This window comes from Antechinus flavipes, chromosome 2 (genome assembly GCF_016432865.1).
Source record: "Antechinus flavipes isolate AdamAnt ecotype Samford, QLD, Australia chromosome 2, AdamAnt_v2, whole genome shotgun sequence".
Taxonomy (NCBI): Eukaryota; Metazoa; Chordata; class Mammalia; order Dasyuromorphia; family Dasyuridae; genus Antechinus; species Antechinus flavipes.
The window spans coordinates 512,085,360-512,106,869 of record NC_067399.1 but is presented as its reverse complement, the minus strand read 5'-3'; the positions used below and the strand labels follow the sequence as shown (position 1 = coordinate 512,106,869).

Genomic DNA, 21,510 nt, shown 5'->3' with positions numbered 1-21,510 from the left:
TATTTTGGGAAGTAAAGAGATAGTGAAAGTATTAAGAATTTAGGATTTTGAGCCTGAGTGATTTGAGAGAATTGAGGAGCAGTCAGCATGGATATTGGTGTTTTAGAGGTTCTTAATATTAGGCATAATAGTGCTGAGATGGAACTAGGAAGAAAGGAAGGAAACAAGTGCCTACTATATGCTAAACAACCCTGGGACATAGATGCAATTATTATTCCCATTTTAAAGTTGAGAAAACTGAGGCAGGCAAACTAGGCCTAGCACTCAATGTATTGCACCACCTAGCTGCAAGGCCTTTAAACCAGTTGATTGGTACTCTAATGTGTAAAAGAAGTAATATAATTGATTTTCTACAGGAAATCTGTACTGTTTTGTACTGTAATTTCTGGTGACATAACTTAGTTTGGGAGAGTGAAGTGTTAACTGATATATAAACACCTGAGGTCTGTTTTCTGTCATTCTGTGGTTGACCAAAGTGTCACTAATTGAAAGGTTTTGCCAAAGGAGAAGCACACTGCTCTGCTTGACTGATGGGTTCTGCTCTTAGTAGGTACTAAAGTGTTTGCTGCATTGAATTGTGTTGGAAGCACACGGAGCAGAGGTGAGGAAGTGGGAATCGGAGAGGTGTTTTTGATGGGTGACAGGGTGCTTGGACTGTCTCCTTGTTTCCAGGACACTGCAGAGGAAGGGTTGGGGGCTTTCATTGGTGCAGCCCAGCACTTTGGCTGGTGACAGAGAGGCCTGAACCTCCGAGTAAGGGCTTTCACTGCAGCAAGGGGGCTGACTCACCCCGTAGGGAGTGGAGCCCTGGGTCAAGGACTAAGGGTTTTCATTAAGCAGGTCTGGGGGGTGTGGGAGGCGAAATTAAGGGGGTGGATCATGTGGGGAGCGGGCCGACTCTGGCACCAGAAGGCCCCAGACCCGGAGGGGGCGCCAAGGCGCTGGAGAGGACCCCCTTTTTCCGGGATCATCCCCTGTCCGCCTTCCGAGCGGAATACAGTAGAGGGTCGAGGGGAATCAAGAATTGAATCCCCGGATTTTGTTTCCTGCAGGGAGAAGAGGAGGCCGCAACCCTGCTTCTTGGGCCAGTCTCTTTTCTCACGCGAACCGCAGGCTTCGCCTTGGCCCTGGAAACCGGATAGGCCTCTTCATGAGCTCTCAACCTAACCCGGTGGCGGAGGGGGAGGGGGAAACCTCGCTAGTCCCGCCCCTCGCTTGCTCGGCGTCGTTGTCGGTGTGCTGAGTGACGGGGGTTATCTACCAATGGGTACGAGGGGCGGGCGGGAGCAGCACGTTAGGCTGCGCTGGAGGAGGGGAACTGGTGCTGGAGAGACAGCAAGAGGGGCGAACCGGCCCCCCGCGGCCGCTGCAGGTAAAGCCGCTTCTCTGCCCTGCGGGGTGCGGCACGGCACGGCTGCCCTTCTCCTTTCCTTTCCCTCTCTCTGTTGCTCCCTCTCTCGCTGTGTTGAGTCTCACATCCGCAGCCCCCGCCCGAAGATCGCCCTCGCCCCCGGGCATCCTCCCCCTCCCGCATCTTCCTGTGCTGCTCTTCCCCGCCCCAGAGGGCACCCCCGCCGGCCCCCTACCCCAAATGCACGTCTCCCTGGCCCCTTCTCAGGGGGCCCCTCGCCAGAACTCCCCTTCTCTCCTGCTCTGCGGCCCCGCTGGCACCACCCCTGGCTGCTTGTGCAGGTAATGTCTCAGTCCCTTTTCCTCCCCTGGCCTCGCTTCCCACTCATTGAGACCTCCACTTCCTCAGTCCTTCCCTCCCCCCAACGCAGGACCTCCTTTTGGTACTTTCTTCTTGTCCCCTAAACGTTCATGGACATAACTATACATAGCATTCTTACTGCTTATTGCATTTTCCATGTTTGTTAGTAGGGGCTCAAATTACTTTGCAGGCTTCATCCTCTGCTCGAAGACATCTGAGATTTGGGTTGTTAATGCTCTCAATTTGCAGGTGGAGAAACTGAGTCAGTGCTTGTCCAAGCCTGATGCAAAGTGTTACAAAGGCAAGGAGTGGGACTTAGCATGATTTCCACTAACCAACAGCTTATACTCTTATGTCCTCGAGTTAATTTCTCCTATTTAACTGACTCTATTTTTCTATTTTTTTATATTATTTATTGAGGAGTAGGAGAAGGAAAGTGATACCTTGATATGAGGTACCTGTCTTCTAGAGAGCACAAAATGTTGTACATTTTCCATTGCTGAAGGTTGTTGGATCAGAGATTTCTTGATCAGGGATTTTTTTCCCCCACAGTATAATACTTAGTTTAAGGGTGCTTCCCTCTTTTAGATTATTTTGATGATTCGATTTAATTTTAAACTTTGTGAATGCTTCTATGGCTTAAGGGGATTTATCATTAAGTTGATTCTTCCCAGTACATATGTGTATTCATAAATACATATGTATGTTTGTATGTATACACATAATACTATCCAGCCCTCTTCAGGAAATCATTATAACAAATTTTAGAGTTTTGAAGATAAAAATGTCAAGTTAATACTTAGAAATAGAGTAATCAATTCTCTTCTGAATTTGTGAGCAATGTTGGTTAAATGAGTTTCATGATGTTTTTGAAAAGTGCATAGTAAATGTGGCATTGTCCTTTGCCTTTTTAAAGTAATCAATAGGAATAAAGAAAGACCATAGCTGTATTCTGTATACTTTAATGTCAAACATTTGTCTTCCAGGCAGCTAGAAGTAAGTAGTCTTTCTGATTTCTTTTACCCTTCAATAAAAAATATGAAGAAATTGAAAGGGAAATGTTTGGAGTAAAAAGTACAGGAATAAAGCTGCCTTCCCTGCAATGGGACAAGTAAAGACTGGAACAGAACCCATCTTTTAAAAGGGACAGCTATAACTGGCCTACATAAAATATTCCTCTAGATGTGGCAGTATTTGGAGTTTGTAGACATACAGCCCAGAGCTTTGACACTAGCTGCCAGTTTGTTCCTTCAGAAAAAGACTTTAGATGGGAATTTTTATTTATTGTCCATTTGTGTTTTGCTTTTGTTTTCCTTGATAGAAAAATGTTGGAATTATGGAAAGTGACAGATTGAACTTCGCATCTTCTTTTTAATTACATATAATTCTGTTTTGGACTGTAATCCTAAACTCCCCCACAGCTCCTTAATTCCCATTACTTATTCTACATATTGAAATTCTGTTCAGTGCTCTATCCATTTGGACAGTAATTTCACCTAGATGGTAATCAAATACTGTGTGGGTTTTCTAGTCCCTTTGAAAATCATTGGAAATTATAGAGAAGGTTAAACTATGGGTGGTTCTGAATATTGTTGAATTTATGGAGTTGAGCTAATAAAATAGATCTCATGTGTTTCATACTACCTGGGTAAACCAGAAATTATAGGGAAAGAAACTGTAGATATATGTTGGGAGCAAAATTGATAATGAAAAAGAAGAATTTGAGAATTAGTGGTAGACATGAAACAAACTAGAAGGGAGAGGTAAAATAATTGAAATAAAGTTGGGGGTTAAGCTGGATAGTGGGATTGAGTGAAAAGGGAAATTTTAATGTAACATGGTACTGATCTGGAATAGTGTTGAGGTTTCTAGGCCTGGTGAGACCAGGAAAGAGGAATTTATTGGTCTACAAACTTGTACAGGAGGTAGGGGTTCAAGTTCTTGAGAGAAATTTGCTTGAGTGGAATGAGAGTAGAGAAATTATTTACCGTCACATATCCTTTATTTTCAACACTTTAGAAATTAAGTCTCTCTCTTTAGAAATGAAATCTCTTTCTTTCAAATTGATACTAGGTAAAGAAATCATAATAAGGAGCTTTGATTAAAAGATCAAGGTACTAATAATAACAGGGAAGAATATTCAAAAGATGTATAAATTGCTTTCAGTTTACAAACTTAGAGGACAAGAAACAAATACTTTTTTTTTGGTAGCATCTTTAAATCATACATCTTAGACTTTTGGAGCTGGACGGTAACTTTCACAACATCTAGGCCTCCCCCCTTACTTTATACCTATGCTCAGAGAAGTTATGTGGTTTGAGTAAGAGTCACACAGCTGCACTCAGGTGGGATTTGCATTTAAGTCTTTCTTGTTCCAAGTACAACATTCTTTACATCAATCTCACTATCATCAGTTATTAATATATGCTCTTGACAATAATGACGATAGGGTATATTTTGTAGATAGGACATAAACATGAAGAATAATAGAGATGAATGCTTATATAGTAATATTTACTCAATCTCTAGTCATTTTACTTAATAAGGAATATTTGATTCCATCACTCTTTGGTATCACAATTTCTTTCATTAAGTCAGTTAATAAACATTTGGATTAAATTCATTAAGTGTTGGCTAGCTACAAATCAAGAGAATGTTGATGTGAAGGAGACATAAGTTTAAAGGAATGATTGAGGCAAGGTTGAGAATAACACAAAAAAAAAAAAATTAGATGGTGAGTATACATTTCATGGAATTGAATAAGATCCTGTTGGTGAGAGAGTTTTAAATTTTGATTGACAAATGAACCATGATTTTTTTATATACGGTATCAAGCCATTCCTATACTTTGACATAACCTGAATTATACAAAAGACTAGATAAATAGAGACTATATAGTAATTTATAGGGAAAGTATTAAGGAAACACTATTGAAGGTAGGTCCTTTTTTGTGTTGACAGTTATTTAACACTTTCTGTGTCATTTTCTCATCTGATGCCCCTATCTTTTGAAACTATTATGGGACTAGTTACTATATAATACCTTGGAGACAGGGGAGTAAACATTCAATTATTACAGAACAGGACCTTCTTGTAACTTTCTCTGATACATTGCTGTTGTTTTTGTCTTTGTATCTCCACTACTTTACTAAGTTCCTGGGATTGTCATGTAAAAGGAACAGATTTTCTCATTTTCATTTGTAACTGTCACATATAATTAGGCAACTCTTGGCCCAGGTTTTTTTTCAATTTCACTTTGCCAGTAGTTTCAAAAATGATGTGGCCCTATAATGAATTAAATAAGCATATTTAATTGCCCTTTGTAAAGCAGAGCCATTCTAATAGATATTAATTTGTACAGAGTATAGGAAGTTTCCTGATACTTCATTTGTATAATCCCATTTATCTCAAAGTAGAAAACATTTTTATTTTAGAAGGGTCTCTAAGACTGAAGACCTACCATCATTATTTAGGGAATCTAGGCCAAATAAATTAGGCTCATCAAACAAGTGGGAAACTAGACTAGATTTGGAGTCTGGCCATGGGTTCAAATTTAGATTCTGCTACTTCCTGTTTTCTTGTGTAAGTTTTTTCATTTCTTTGCAGCCTCAGTTTTCCTCAGCTTATTGATATAAGGGAGTTGACCTAGAAGATTTCTGTGGCTTCTTCTTGCTCTGAATTTATGAGTCCCAAATGGAATCTTCTGTCCTGGGAAAAGTGGTTCATATTCAGGAAATTCTAGAGAGGGAAGGAAGAAGTAGATCTTGAAATTGCTGAAAGTTTAGAGAATCCCATCTATCTCAATTTGTGCAGTATATTTAATTGAAAGTACATTTGTGGCTTGAAAGATAGCAAGAAGTCTTAATAGATACAAAGAAATTTATTAAATGTAATGTATCAAAAACATTTTCATCTACACTCATTGAAATTTCTAGTGGTATAGCATTAACTTTGCCAGTTTTAAGACCATAAAACAATAAATGTTTTGATTCCTAATCTCTAACTAGCACTGGGAATTGTGGAAATATGTGAATAGAGGCAAAACGAGCTTGTTAGTGGGAAGAAAGATAGAGGAGGTTAGGGGCAAAGAACTACAGGGAAGGAGAAATTGGATTGACATTTATTTTGAAACAAAGCTGTGATTAGATCTTTTTTTTTTCCTTTTTGTCATGTCTCGTCTTCTCAGACCTCTTATTTCTCCTTTTATCCTTCTGATGCTACTGAGCTGGAGGGAAAAACTTTCTTACTTAAGAAGGAAGAATTATAGTAGATTTATTACTTTCTTGCTACTTGTTTTTACCCTCTATTTTTCTTCCCACATAGGAATTCTAACATCGTCCTCTGAAGACTTAACCATCTTACTCCATGACGGCCAAGACAACTTGACATGTGTTGGTTCCTTGTCTCTTCTGCAGAATAGCTATTCTTCCCCATTGTGTGCAGCTTTTCTTTAATAGGGGAGGGGAGGGGAGAGCCAAGATCCCCCTCCCCTTCCCTTTTTAGAACTCTGTGAATTCTTTCCACACCTCTTTGCAAGAATGGCAGACCCCATCATGGACCTTTTTGATGACCCCAATTTATTTGGCCTGGACTCTTTAACTGATGACAGCTTCAACCAAGTCACACGAGATCCCATTGAAGAAGCCCTTGGGCTGCCAAGTACCCTGGACTCCTTAGATCAGATGAATCAGGATGGTGGAAGCAGTGACTTGGGAAGTTCATCATCAAGTGGCCTGCCCCCTCCAACAGAAGAAATTCCTCCTACAGATCCTCCCAAAGAATCAGCAACTCCAGCCCCAGAGTCACTGACCTTGCATGGCTATACCACTCCACCAGTGGGCCAGGAACAACCCAACCAAACTATTTTACAGCCACCACCACCATCAACAGGACTTCTTCAAGTCTCCAAGGGTCAGGAGATCCTGAGCCAAGGAAATCCTTTTATGGGTGTCTCTGCAACAGCTGTCTCCTCCAGTGGTGGTGCAGGGCAACCCCCTCAGACAGCTCCCAAGATTGTCATCCTCAAGGCTCCACCTGGTACCTCAGTCACAGGTGCTCATGTGGCACAGATACAAGCCCAGGCCATCACCAGCACAGCACAGCCTTTAGTGGCTGGCACAGCCAATGGTGGTAAAGTCACTTTTACCAAGGTGCTAACTGGTACTCCTCTTCGACCAGGTGTCTCCATTGTTTCTGGCAATGCAGTCTTAGCTACTAAGGTCACTGGAGGCCAAGCCACAGTGCAGCGCATTGTTCAACCCAGCCGGCCAGTAAAGCAGCTGGTCCTGCAGCCGGTGAAGAGTTCTACTACAACTGGAAACCCCGGGACTGGAGCAACACCACTGAAACCTGCTGTCACACTGACCTCAGCTCCGACTCAGGTGACTCATGTAATAGGGGAAAGTGGTGTATAATCTGATTATGGGTCAGACTCAATCTTGAGTTTAGTTAAGACGGCTTGTCTAAGTTCCATCTTCAATTGTGTTTTAATTTTGTAACTTTTGTTACCTGCCAGGGTAGATAGTGATAGTATGGAATTAGACCCTCCCCTTCATGACTCAGTGTTTGATATTTTCCCCTTCTTCCTTTTTACTATCTCACAGTTTTTTCACTGGGAGTTGTTGAATTGTTGAAATGTGGGTGGGAAGGAATAGTGGTGAACAGTAATATCTAAAAAAAAAAAATGGTTTGTTTTTTCTCATTGCAAAATTGGTTAAACATAAGCCTTTATCATCTCATCATCAAGATTGAATTCTGTCCAATAAAATACTCTTTATCTATGTCCCTGTTATTATAAAGAAATTCTTAACAGGCTTTGAGGCAATTGAACATGGAAGGGACACGTAAACTTAGGGCCAGAAAGTTGGGCAATAGAATTAATGTATACTTTGGTTCTCAGATTATGCCATAAAAATCTTCTTTTACTATTACTTATCCTTAATAACAGGGTGAATCAAAGCGCATCACTCTGGTTCTCCAGCAGCCTCAGTCAGGGGGTCCTCAAGGCCATCGGCATGTTGTGCTAGGGAGTCTGCCAGGCAAGATTGTGTTGCAGGGCAACCAGCTGGCAGCCCTGACTCAGGCCAAGAATGCCCAGGGGCAGCCTGCCAAAGTGGTGACTATCCAGCTGCAGGTGCAGCAGCCACAGCAGAAGATTCAGATTGTACAGCAGCCACCTTCATCCCAGCAGCAGCAGCAGCAGCAACAGCCACCTTCAGCCCAGCCAGTGACCCTTTCCTCAGTACAGCCAGCCCAGATTATGGGACCAGGACAAAGCCCAGGCCAAAGACTTACAGTACCACTTAAAGTGGTGCTTCAGCCACAGGTAAGGCTAACTCTGTAATAAGTGGAAAGGAAAGAAGGAAAGCGTGGCTACCCAGAGCAGCTTGTTATTAAGTATAGAGCCCAGATTAACTTTGTTACCTTTTTCCCCCAAATACAACTAATAGAACATAATAATAATGAGATAAAAGGATTAATTTGGGAAGTGGACAAATGAAGTAATTTATTTAGTGCTTTTGACTTGCTTTAACTCATTTCTACATCTTTTTTAACCTTTTTTAAAAAAAAATAACTAAAATAAAGTAATATCATATATATTTCATTTTAAAGATAAGGAAAAAGGAACAATGAAATGATTTTCCCAAATAGGTCAGGAATATCTATAAGCTACATTCTTGACCATGCCTTCTCTAATAGTCTTTTCTAGTTGTTTAATTTGCTGCTTCTCCTAGATGAGTTATTGGGGGAGGTCAGGAATGAGAAGACAAGAAGACAGATTGAGGAGATTGAAGTTTGAATTAATGTCTTTGTTGCTTTTTATTCCTTTCAAAGTTCCACAAATAATGCCGCAAAGATTAAAATACCATAAAATGCAACAAACTCAGTTTGTTGCTGAGATAAAGATTAAACTGCCCTTCCTCTTTGCTCCAGAAATACATTTTTTACAAATTTCACAAGGTAATGATATTGAAACTCTGATTTATCTATCTCTGCAGGCTGGCTCTTCCCAAGGGGCCTCCTCAGGCCTGTCAGTGGTTAAAGTGTTGAGTGCCAGTGAAGTGGCAGCTCTGTCCTCTCCAGCAGCCCCTGCTCCCCATACTGGGGGAAAAGCTGGGGTGGAGGAAAACCGAAGGCTAGAACACCAGAAGAAACAAGAGAAAGCTAATAGGATAGTAGCAGAGGCCATTGCCAGAGCTCGGGCCCGAGGTGAGCAAAATATCCCACGAGTCTTAAATGAAGATGAGTTGCCCAGTGTCCGACCTGAGGAAGAAGGTGAGAAGAAGCGCAGGAAGAAGAATACTGGAGAAAGGCTCAAGGAGGAGAAGCCAAAAAAGAGCAAAGCTTCTGGTACCTCCAAGTCTAAGGGCAGGAGTAAGCTAAAGTGAGTATCTGCTGCCATTTTGAGAAGTGAGTTAATGGCAGCCCTTCTCGGTTTTGTTTACCTGTAGATTGGGCATATCATCGGATAGGCAATTTTTACAATGAAGATTTGTGACAAGGCAGTAAAGTATTTGCATACAACATTTCACGTTCATTGCCATCATTTGCTTGGAAGAACTTTTGAGAATTAAGGGAAAGAAAAGATTAAATGCTAGCCAGTGATAAACTTGAAGATTCTATCAGTAAACTGTGTTCCATCTTTCCACATTTCTTTCTCTTATGATACTTCTGTGAGCATGATATATTACACCAAAGTGGGACCTCATTTTGTACAAGTTTTTTCCAATATTCCTAATATAAAGAAAGAAGCTACAAGGTGATAATGGTTCTATTCCCTCATCCTTCAACCTTTGATTCAAGTTCTATAACCTTGAGCCATACTAAGGGGAGTTATAACCTATTACATCATTCCTGTAATAATTAGGAGTCCTTTATTCCCAATTTACTACATTTCCTACTTCTCATACTTATGAGTCATATACATCAAGGAATATATCAGGGATGTAGTTTCTTCAAAATACATCAGGGATTTGTAGCTGGAGTAATAGTTGCTCAGCATCATTAAATTATTCTGTGAAAATGATATTAGGCTAAAGAATGTTATTGGGATGATTCCATAGCAACATTATAAATAGGCAGTGTACTGAATGGTTTTACTATAAAGTTTCATGTGACTTTATATTAGTAATTGGTTATACCATATTAAAGATTTTGCAAAACAGTAGTAGTTTAGACAGCCTTGTGCAGAATATGCTTTCATGACACTTTAACCATTTACAAAAAATTTTCTACAGCCATTAATTCATTTGATCTTTGATCTTCCCAGCTACTTTGTGAAGGCTGGTATTAACCCAGATTTTTAAGAATGAAGAAACTAAGTGGTACAACTAGGATTAAAATCCAAGTTTTCAGATTTGTAATTTAATATTCTTTCCACTACCAGTATTCTGCCTTTCATTCAGGATATTAAATATTGGTTTGCATCTATAAAAACACCATTGACAGATTCCATGGTCTTTAATGATTTTAGGGAATTGAATTGGGTCTAATCACAAGAGAATTTTTGTCCTTTTCTTACCAAGTGCCCTTATCCCCTTGCCCTATCATAAGTGTGTGTGGAGGGGAGGGTTGGGGTGGTACACCTGCGAGCCATCAGTTTTTACCTTTTCACAACCATCTCCTACAGACTTAACAGTTGAGTACCTGTAATGATATATATCTGAGAATCCCCAAATCCTTCACTAAAAGTGAAATTTTTTCCCCTTCCCAGCACCATCACTCCTGTGGTGAGTAAGAAGAGGAAACGCAACACTTCATCTGATAATTCTGATGTGGAAGTCATGCCTGCACAATCACCCAGGGAGGAGGAAGAGAGCAGCATTCAGGTAAAAGCTGTCTTGGAAAAACTGAGCTGATAAATTTAGTGACAGAGCAGGACAAGTCCCCAAATTAAAATAATGATGCCTAAATCTAAAGGTATCCAAAGTATACATTATAAAGATTTTGTATTTCCCTAACTGCTTTTCTACAGAAGTCATCTTTAGAACTCTTCTTAGATCTAATACTGTGAAAGCAATAAAAATTATTATTTCTCTTACTCCAGTTGCTCCAAAAATTAAAGATATAAATTAAATAATAATACGAATGCAGTATTAGATGTTAGCAATATTTTGGTTTCATTCAAAATTACTCTACTTCTTTTGTCACTTGATCTTTTCTAGACTTGGATTTTAACCTTTTTAGAACAGCCACAGAGGTTTTTTTTTTTCTTTTTCCACTTGAAAATAAGTATTTTGAAGACCAGAAGAATGATGGATCAGGCCCTTTGTTAGCTTACAGCTAGCATTACATGTGTGTCCAATGCTAATCATTACTATACATTGTATCACTATAGAATACTTCTTTCCTCTGATCTCCACTCCACTCCACTCCAATGTCTGTCTCTTTTGGTATAATATCTATATATCTTGTTGGGAAGATCAAATGAACTACTATGTGTGAAATGCTTTACAAACCTTAAAGCCCTATATAAATATCAACTAAAATCAGGTCCTTGATAACTTTTAGAATGGAAATAACTATCGCCATTTCCCAGAGTATGCTCTTTTGTTTCTTTCATGGGCAGTCAGGCTTACTCCTGCCTATAAACCAAATGGCTAAAATTTAATAAGTCTTCTTTTCTCTGATATTATTTTCTAGTTTTGTTTTATGGGAATTTGGGGGTGAAATACAAATATCTTAGCAGACATTTATTCTTAGTTAAGTGACTTGGAAGAGTGATATTTATAAATGTAGTTTACTTGAATATTGCCTAAATAAAATTTTACTGTAAATATTGCCATTTACTGAATGGTTTTATATAATTAATATTTTCTGAATACAATCAATAAACATTTATTAAGCATTTGCTATGTTCTAGGCATTGCCAAATAAGTATAAAGGATGAAACAGTTCCTACACAAAGGAAGCATATAGTCTAAGAGAGATAAATATATATGCACACAATACAAATATGAAATAAATACAGATATATGCAAAGTAGATAAATGCATTCTAGTTCAAGGGAAGGACATAGGCAATTAAAGGGTTTGTGAAATGTTTCATACAGAAGATGATACATAAGAGAGTTACATATTAAAGGAAGGGATGGATTGTGAGAGGTAAGAGTGTATTCTAGACATGGGTGGTCAGTGCAAAGGCATGGATGTGGGAGGTAGAGTGTTGTTTATAAGGAACAGAGAGTTCTGACCTATATGAACTTATAGTCTAAGTGGTAGATAAAAGAGGAAGTAAAGTTTGGGAGTACTGCAGCTTATAGAAAAAAATTGGAACTTTACTGGAATTTTTGCCAATTTTTATCACACATCTTGAGTTGTCTAACCATTGTTGCCTCTGCAGAAGAGACGATCAAACCGACAAGTAAAGCGAAAAAAATACACAGAAGATTTGGACATTAAGATCACAGATGATGAGGAGGAAGAAGAGGTAGATGTGACTGGTCCTGTAAAGCCTGAACCCATTCTACCTGAGCCAGTTCAGGAACCTGATGGCGAGACATTGCCATCTATGCAGTTCTTTGTGGTGAGCTGAATACTTGAGCCATTTCAGGGAGAATACTAAGAGCAAGGGTAGAGTTTATCCTTATTGCTCAGAATTCTCTGCTGACCACATATCTCTTTTTATAGGAGAACCCCAGTGAAGAAGATGCAGCCATTGTGGACAAAGTACTTTCTATGCGTGTGGTGAAAAAGGAGGTTAGGCCTCTATGCTTGATGTCATTCTACATCTTTCCACTTCCAGATGTTTCACTATTGAGAGACTTTATTCATCAGGACATGTTAATAGAGTTTACCTTTAGAAAGGTAGCAGACATGGACTGGTCAGAAATTAGAAAGAAAATAACTACATTGACTTCTCCAACTTATCAATCTGAGGTAGAAAAAGAATGTAGAGATTTATTTAAAGGACAAGTTAGGAACTTGCTAGTGTTGTCATGATAGGAAACCAACTCTTTCCCATCCTGGATTGATAGTGCACAATAAAAGGATTAGACATGGTGTATCCCAGGGTTTGCTGACAAGTTCTGCCTATGTAGTGGTCTCTATGTGGTTAGTTAATTTTTTTATTTGGGATGATAAAGAATGGGTAATTATAAAATGGAACTGTAATTTCCTCAATTCTTTCCCCTTAGCTTCCCTCTGGACAATACACAGAAGCAGAGGAATTTTTTGTCAAGTATAAGAACTAGTAAGTATCTCATACCAAAAATAATAATCACTGAAACTCCCCATAGTCTGTCATGGGAGGGAGTGGTTCTCCTTTTTTTCCTCACCTCCCAGCCCATATAATAAATTTGAGAAGTTCTTCTGAGTTTTTCTACTGTTAGAGAGGAGTGATGGTGTCTAATAAATACTGTCCACATGATTCATTATGATCCCAATGAATACACTAAAATTCTCTAATATATTAAAATTTGCATATTGTCTCTTCTAACAATATAAGCTCTTTAAGTAATTTTTGTTTTTATATTTCTAATGTTTCACATATAGTGAAAACTTAATAAATATTATTAATTTATTGATTGTTGCTGCAGTCTGGATCTACTTGCTTATCAGTTTCTCTTTCCTCCAGACTTAGTGTTGTTTTGTTTTGTTTTTTTTCCCTTCTCCAGTTCTTATCTGCACTGTGAATGGGCCACTATTTCTCAGTTAGAGAAAGACAAGAGAATCCATCAGAAACTTAAGCGGTTCAAAACCAAAATGGCTCAAATGAGACACTTCTTCCATGAGGTAATTAGGAATAGGTGCTGCCTTTTCAGTTGTTTTCTTTTTTTCTACATGATCTCTAGTGGGATCTTAATTTCTTAACATCTGATCCCTGAATATATAGTTAGGTCCTTCAAAAATTCATAGCACTTTACTGAAATTTTTGGGTTTTTATTTTTTCACTGCTACACGTGGGTTTCTTTCCTTATTTAACTTCCCTATACTTTTATTTTCTTAATTGTAAAATTATTCCTTATATAATACATATGAAGTGCTTTGAAGTTCTGTCAAAGAAAGATGTTGTGAAACAAAAGTGATTAATAATGATTTTCTTGTTTTACTGTGAATAAAACAAAGATCTGGCCCATTTGGGATTTGTTGTTTTTCTAAGACTTGCAATGTACTGTTACTTGTAGCTACAGATATAAGAAACTGTCTTAATAGAAGAATATTACTTTTATTAAAATTTTTAATCCAATCTCACTGAAGCATCTTTTGACAAGATTGTCATTTTCTTCAGTGTTGATATCTAGTCTGATTAGTTAATCTTTTTAGCAGGTTTTTGAGTTTAAGTCATTTTCAACTCTCCTTTTCTGTTTGTAGTTGTGCAAGATGTTCCTCTGCCAAAGTAGGAAACTTTGTGATCCTCTGCATTGTGCTCTATGCGCTGATGGCAGCAGTTAATTAATTAAATAAAAAGAAAAGTCTTTGAAGTTTAGAAGGAACTGGGGGATATTAATCAGAAAAGGACTATAACTCCTAGGCAGTATAAGATGCATTTAATCATCCCAAAAAAGGCTGATTTTCTGACATGATCTAACAGATTTGTAGAAATGAACTGCCTTCTAACTCTTCATCTAAAGAGATAAAAGTGTGACCAAGGACATTCTAATTTCTTCATAAATAAAGATGTTATTTACTCAACACAGCTAGTCCTTGTATTCTTAGGTGTTAATTGCAATATGTTTACACTAATTTTTATCTGACTTATTAAGTTTGCAAGGACTGAGTATAATTCATCCACAGAGCATAGCTACATCGGCAGAACATTCCTAAACAATTAAATAGAAAACTAAATGAGTAAGTCTTAACTGGATGGTCTTATGATCTTATTGTTTGTGCTCATAACCAAACCAGGATGAAGAACCCTTTAATCCAGACTATGTGGAAGTGGATAGAATATTGGATGAGTCTCACAGCATTGACAAAGACAATGGAGAGGTGAGTTGTAATGTGTAAACAGGTAAAAGAACATAATAATGGGTTTCTTATTTATAGAACTGATAAGTTCTTGTCTATTTTTATTTTTTTCTAGGTAAAGGTAAAAATTTATTAAGAATTTAAAAATACTTTCATCATTTCCTTAGGCTGAATGGCTGAGATAAGCACTGACTAAAATTGGAGGGGAAAATAGGCTAGGAGACTTAAGATTCCAAATATTTATTAAAGTATTTGGAAGTTTTTTGAAGTCAGCACCTTGGAATTATATTTTGGATCCACTAAATTGAAAAAATAAAGAAAACTTGGTTACCTTGAGAGTTTTTTTTTTTTTAAACAAATTAGAAATCTCATTAATAGTTGGTTTTTTTTCATTACTCCCTTAGTTACATAATAACTAGACTTTAAGCACTTTATAGATATTAACTTATTTCATCCTCACAATAACCTTGTGAGATAGGTACCATTGGTATCCCCATCTAGATGAGGATCTAGACAACTCTGGTTGTTGTCTCAAAAACCTGACCTGTTCCATGCTTCTGAGTTTTGACTATTGCTTTAAATCAGAGCAGCCAACCGCAGAGCTTTTTTTTTTTTTTTTTTTTTTTTTTTTTTTTTTTTTTTTGGCACTTGGAGATACAATAGAATGGAGGATCAGAGCCTTGGTTAGCTTACAGCTAGCACTGCATTTGAGTTCAGCACAAATCGTTAATGTTTATTGTACCACTAGAGAATACTTCTTTCCCCTGATCTCTACTCTACCCCAATGTCTGTTCCTTCTGGTATAATAATATCTGTAGTACAATACAGTGGCAATTGGGCATTGCAGCTCCTTCCTCCCTCCTTTCCTGTCTTCCTTCTCTTTCTCCCTCTTTCCCTCTGTCCACATAAAGACATTCCCTTCCCTATGGATACTCTGCCCAAAGGAATATAAATTTTGACTGCTGAAATCACAAGATACCTTGGAGTTTTGAGAGTAGATTTCTTTTTTATGGACTATGCCTTAAACCCAAACCACTCTGTTATTGATTTGCCAGTAATGGGTCCCTGCTTAAGCCTCACTTGATCATTGGATTCTGATGGTTCAGTGTATAAAAAGCTGTTGTTTCTTTGTCCTGAGAGTCTACCTCTCTCAGATTGATTTTATTTATTTTGTAAAGGAGGCCATTCTTTGCCTCATTTTTACCTAGCCTTAATCACTGAATGGGTTTGCCTTAAACAAACTGAGACCTGGGAAAAACCTTAGCTTAAAAAGGCGAAGACCTCCCAGTGTATCTGGGATCATCTTCAGTTGTCCTGATCTATTTCTGACCACCAGATCCAGTGGCTCTGAAGAAAAAAGTGAGCCCTCTCTCATTTAAATTCAATTCACTTGCAAGTCCTGAAATCTTCCTGATGTCATGATACTCTTCAAGAATGAAGAACAAGCAACAAATGTTTGAAATCAAATTTGAACTCATCTTCCTGAATCTGGATCCAACACTAACCATCTAGCTGCCTGTTATATAGAACAGTCATTGGCACAGTGACTACTTGTTAGTTCTGAAAATTGAGCAACCAATGAGTACTTTCCTTCACATTTGCATACTTGGCCTTCCTCCTCAGAAGTCTTTATTTAAGTACTTGTTCTTTTTCATCAGCCCTTGAAGTGACTTCAGTTAGCATCTGTTTCATAGTTTATCTGCCTTTGACATAACAAATAGAAAAAAATTGTCATCTTGCCACAACTCTTTGAAAATTTTACTAATCCCTAACATGCTTTGTTCAGACATTAGTTAAGTACAATCTTAAGTATAGGAACTTGAAGAACTGCTATAAGTGATGTCTAAAGCACTTCATCATTCCATACCTCAATTTTTGCTTCTTTTAAAATTGTGGAAATCCTTGGATTGTAAAATGTAAAATGAAGTATATGACTTGGAAATCTCAACACATGGTCTTATATAGGGAAGAACAGTAGAACCTTATCTATAACTTGTAGTCTTCCAGAATTATCTGCGTTATTGAAAAGTTAACCCATTTGTCCAGGGTCACAAAGCCAATAGCTGTTAGAATTGAACCCATTTCTTCCTGGCTCTTAGACCAGCTATCCAGTTACTATACCATGCTACCTTTTTATGAGACAAGATTAATAGAATAATATGATGATGATGCTGTCCAATAAAAAGAATAAGATTGTTATTTTGTTATAGTTCCTCACATATAATAGGTACTTAATAAGGTTTGCTAATTAATAACGTATTCTATGTGGCTTACTTCTGTTGGTCCACTTCTTTCTCATAATTGCCTGCCAGCTATTGAGGTGATTATCTTATGTCATCATGCTTCCATAATTCTATAAGTTGGACTCCATTTTGCCACCTCTATATTCACCTACCCTCCTATTTAAACCAAAAGTTGAAACGCAATAATTTTAACAAGGTCTTACAAGTGCTCAGTCATTTTGGCTTTTATTTTAAATAGTAAGGCTTGGCATTTTGTGTTGTCATGATTCACTATTGTTTCCCTTCAAACAGTCTTTTCCCAAAAAATATTTTTTTAATATAGTGCTCTTAATTGGAACAGTAATATTTCCTCTCTACCTTCACTCTTGTTACTTCTTTTCAATGATTTTCTCTCCTAATTTTTTCCTAGCTCCTTGTGGCACACAAGGAAACCTCTTCTTCACCAGCCTTCTGACTATTCTTGAAGTAGCATCTGGACTACTGATAGCCCCAGGGGTTGAGGCCTATTGAAAGTGAGCCCTGCTATACTGCTTACAGGTTTAGCCTGTTCCAACTTCTAAAAATAGCCTGACTACAGCCCAGGCTTTATGCAGTAAGAAAGCAGTAGAACAAGGCACATGTTCATAGCACCTATGGACTTGAAGAGTTTTCAATAGAAAGATAGTTTTTGCTTACATTCCACTATTGCTATGTTAATACTCGAATGTTCTGTAAAAATTTCATTTTTAGGACAGACTTTACTTTTAGTTATTTAGCTAAAGTGATAAGAGCTATTAATCTTGTTTCCAGGGTTTCACTAGGTTAAACCTAGAAAGATATTTGTACTTTCTTTGTTGTTATATTGAGGTTTTGAGAATCTGTGGTATGGTTGAGCAGTAGGACTCCTGTAAGCGCCAGACAAGAACTAGGATTCCGTTAAAATCTTGACTTTATTCTTCTCTTAGCCCGTAATTTACTACCTGGTCAAATGGTGTTCTCTACCTTATGAGGATAGTACTTGGGAACTGAAAGAAGATGTGGATGAGGGCAAAGTCCGGGAGTTTAAGCGGATTCAGTCAAGGCACCCAGAGCTCAAAAGAGTGGTAAGTAGGTGCTGCCTTTAAAACAGTACACCTTTTAACAATACTTAATGTTAAATTGAATTCTCTTTGAACTACCATAACTACCATCTATCAGTCTCAAGACTGCCCAGTTTTGCTACTGTCTTCACGCTATTACTTATGCATTTCTCATTTCTTAGAATCGTCCTCAGGCAAGTGCCTGGAAGAAATTAGAATTATCACATGAATACAAAAACAGGAATCAGCTTCGAGAATACCAACTAGAAGGTGTTAATTGGCTACTTTTTAATTGGTACAACAGGTAAAGCAATGGGCCCAAAAAGTTTGGGCTTAGTTTGGCCTTACTTTTCATTCTTCATTTCTTAAAGCTACCATTTCATGCTTCTATGTTAAAGGAAACACCTTTGACCTGCTTTTTTTTTTGTGATGGCTTTGCAGGCAGAACTGTATCCTGGCTGATGAAATGGGATTGGGCAAAACAATTCAGTCCATTGCCTTCCTACAAGAAGAATATAATGTAGGCATCCATGGCCCCTTCCTGGTCATTGCCCCACTCTCTACAATTACCAACTGGGAGAGAGAATTCAATACATGGACGGAGATGAACACTATTGTTTACCATGGCAGTCTGGCCAGCCGGCAAATGATCCAGCAATATGAGATGTACTGCAAAGATTCAAGGGTGAGCCTTCTATGTAGAGAAAGGCCTTTTCACATAACGAATGAATAAAAGCATTTGTTAAACACTTATGTTCCAGGCACTAGGGACACAAATATAAAGAACGAGATAGTACTTGCCCTTTGGGAGCTTACATTCTAATGGGAAAAAATAGTATATATGATAGGATGCTGATCATGGATGGATATATTACTTTGGAAGTTATAGGAATGATAAGCGAAATCATAGGGCAGTTGATTGTTGCCATATCCTATCCAGGAATGGTTAGTGTTCATTGCATTCTTATTTCATCTGAGGAGAATACATACCTGCTTGGCAAGTAAATGACAGGAGAAGTAAACCAAACTATCCCGTTAGCTCATCCTGCCTTTTTGGATTTATGTTAGTGTTTCCATATTCTTTCAAGATATCTTCATAGAGGTTTTTATCTGGGCTATATATAAAGACATCTGTCTAGTGGCATATTGAATATCCAAAAAGTCATTTAACTAAACAACACAAACAATCCAAAATACAGTTGAAAATTAAGAAATAAGTAAAAAAAAAAAAATTGACAACTAAGATCAAAATCTGTGTATTAAATTAACTCCTGATATTAAAAGTAAGTCCCTTGCATAATGTTAAGGCTTATCAAGGTGAGGTATCTTTTCCAGAACAACCTTAGTATATATGTCAAAGCCAGGCTTAGAGCTCAGACCTCTCTTGATTCACTCCCTTTTAGTGCCACCTTTCAGAATGGTACAGTGAGAAGTATCTCAAATGATGATGAGCCCCCATTTTCCTTCACTAAAGTTCTACTCCAGTGATTTATGGTGATTTATGGTGAAAAATGACTGGGTTTTTTTAATGTATGCTTGTGGAGTATAAACTATGACAAGTCCTACTAAACTGGAAATGTTTCATGTCTGGCTCAGGGATATGTAGTCTGTGTATAGGTATATATTTACATACATATATACATAAACATATCTGTTATCTACAGAGCAGCTTAACTCAGTGCAGAGCTACTCATCATTAAGCTGAGCATACAATGAAGAATTTTTTGTCCATAGCACTTCTTGGAAGACAGCTAAGGGGTAGCAATTTGTGTCCCAGGAGGAATACCCATATCAGTGACGTTATGGACCCTTAAAGTAGTCTCTGAAGACAGACTTTTGAAAATGATTTCCTCACAAAATTAATATTTAAACAATTTTGAGGTCTACGGTGATAAAGGTTGTCTTTATTTCATTCTACCTTATATGATATTTTTGTTTATTCCCCATAATGTGTATTTCTGTGTGTGTGCATGTCATAACCCCAGATTGAATTGTAAGATCTTTGAGAACAGAGTCTTTATCATGTCATCTTTATACCTGTAGCAGTCTTTGATTCATCCAGCAAAATTCCTTGAACATAATATATGATTGATAAAAGTTTGTTTAATTTGAACTGGCAATATGCAATAACTCAATCAGCACTATATGATTATTTGGTGTTATTCATTTGGAAGAAAGTGATTTAGATTATTTTGTCAGTAAATATGTAGAGTGAGAGGATAGTTCAGGAAGTTCAGAATAACCTCTTTTTTAGAACGCTTCAAATAATTTCTAACTTTTATTCTTATATGCTCAGGGACGACTTATCCCTGGGGCATACAAGTTTGATGCCTTGATCACCACTTTTGAGATGATCTTGTCAGACTGTCCTGAGCTACGGGAGATTGAATGGCGTTGTGTTATTATTGATGAGGCTCATCGACTCAAGAATCGGAATTGCAAGCTGCTTGATAGTCTTAAGCACATGGACTTGGTGAGTTTACCATGTTTATTTGTGGGAAAGATTAGTCATCCCTATGATATTAAACTTCTGTACCCTGCTAAAGATGTTAATGAAAGAACAAACCAAAGTAAGGGTTTTTATGTTGGATATCAGTGCAAACCTGCTTATTTTGTGGCCAATTAAGATGAGATTCCCAGAGAGACTAAATGACAGTTTATTAATAAAAGTTAAAATGTTTTTATAATGTTTGGTTTCTGATTTCTTTTCTTCATTTTCAGGAGCATAAGGTGCTGCTTACAGGAACACCCTTGCAAAACACTGTTGAAGAACTGTTTAGCTTATTACACTTCTTAGAACCTTCACAGTTTCCTTCAGAATCAGAGTTTCTTAAGGACTTTGGTGATCTCAAGACAGAAGAGCAGGTAAAAAGTCTATTTTGTGGTTTTTGATATTTATTATATCATGAACCCTTTGACAGTCTAGTGAAATCTATGTATACCTTCTCAGAATATTTGAATGCACAAAATAAAGTACACGAGATTTATAAAGAAAATCAGTTTTTAGAAGTATAGTTATCAAAATATATAATTTTTTTATTAAATCTTTTTTTAAAAAAAATTTTTTTATTATAGCTTTTTATTTACAAGTTATATGCATGGGTAATTTTACAGCATTGACAATTGCCAAACCTTTTGTACCAATTTTTCCCCTCCTTCCTCCCACCGCCTCCCCCAGATGGCAGGTTGACCAATACATATTAAATATGTTAAAGTATAAATTAAATACAATATTAGTATATATGTCCAAACAGTTATTTTGCTGTACAAAAAGAATCAGACTTTGAAATAGTGTACAATTATCCTGTGAAGGAAATAAAAAATGCAGGCGGGCAAAAATAGAGGGATTGGGAATTCTATGTAGTGGTTCATAGTCATCTCCCACAAGTTATTTCACTGGAATGTAGCTGGTTCAATTCATTACTGTTCTATTGGAGCTGATTTGGTTTATCTCATTGTTGAAGATGGCCACGTCCATCAGAATTGATCATCATATAGTATTGTTGTTAAAGTATATAATGATCTCCTGGTCTTGCTCATTTCACTCAGCATTAGTTCTTGCAAGTTTCTTCAGGCCTTTCTGAAATCATC

The 21,510-nt window shown here is 37.6% G+C and overlaps 1 protein-coding gene across 4 annotated transcripts in view; it reads left to right on the top strand.

The window, feature by feature from the left end:
- Positions 1-21,510, top strand: part of CHD8 (chromodomain helicase DNA binding protein 8) — a 61,187-nt gene that overhangs the window by 19,549 nt on the left and 20,128 nt on the right. For 3 of the 4 annotated variants that reach the window (XM_051980410.1, XM_051980411.1, XM_051980408.1), the window contains exons 2-15: positions 6,034-7,091; positions 7,658-8,035; positions 8,709-9,094; positions 10,424-10,538; positions 12,052-12,234; positions 12,339-12,407; positions 12,845-12,900; positions 13,325-13,442; positions 14,556-14,639; positions 17,806-17,943; positions 18,102-18,223; positions 18,361-18,604; positions 20,216-20,392; positions 20,641-20,784. In XM_051980410.1, the coding sequence (XP_051836370.1) occupies positions 6,249-7,091; positions 7,658-8,035; positions 8,709-9,094; positions 10,424-10,538; positions 12,052-12,234; positions 12,339-12,407; positions 12,845-12,900; positions 13,325-13,442; positions 14,556-14,639; positions 17,806-17,943; positions 18,102-18,223; positions 18,361-18,604; positions 20,216-20,392; positions 20,641-20,784 (3,057 nt within the window). In that variant the 5' untranslated portion in view covers positions 6,034-6,248. Of the gene's footprint in view, positions 1-1,305; positions 1,373-6,033; positions 7,092-7,657; positions 8,036-8,708; positions 9,095-10,423; positions 10,539-12,051; positions 12,235-12,338; positions 12,408-12,844; positions 12,901-13,324; positions 13,443-14,555; positions 14,640-17,805; positions 17,944-18,101; positions 18,224-18,360; positions 18,605-20,215; positions 20,393-20,640; positions 20,785-21,510 lie in introns of those variants that run through there. The other variant, XM_051980409.1, reaches the window with a different exon arrangement.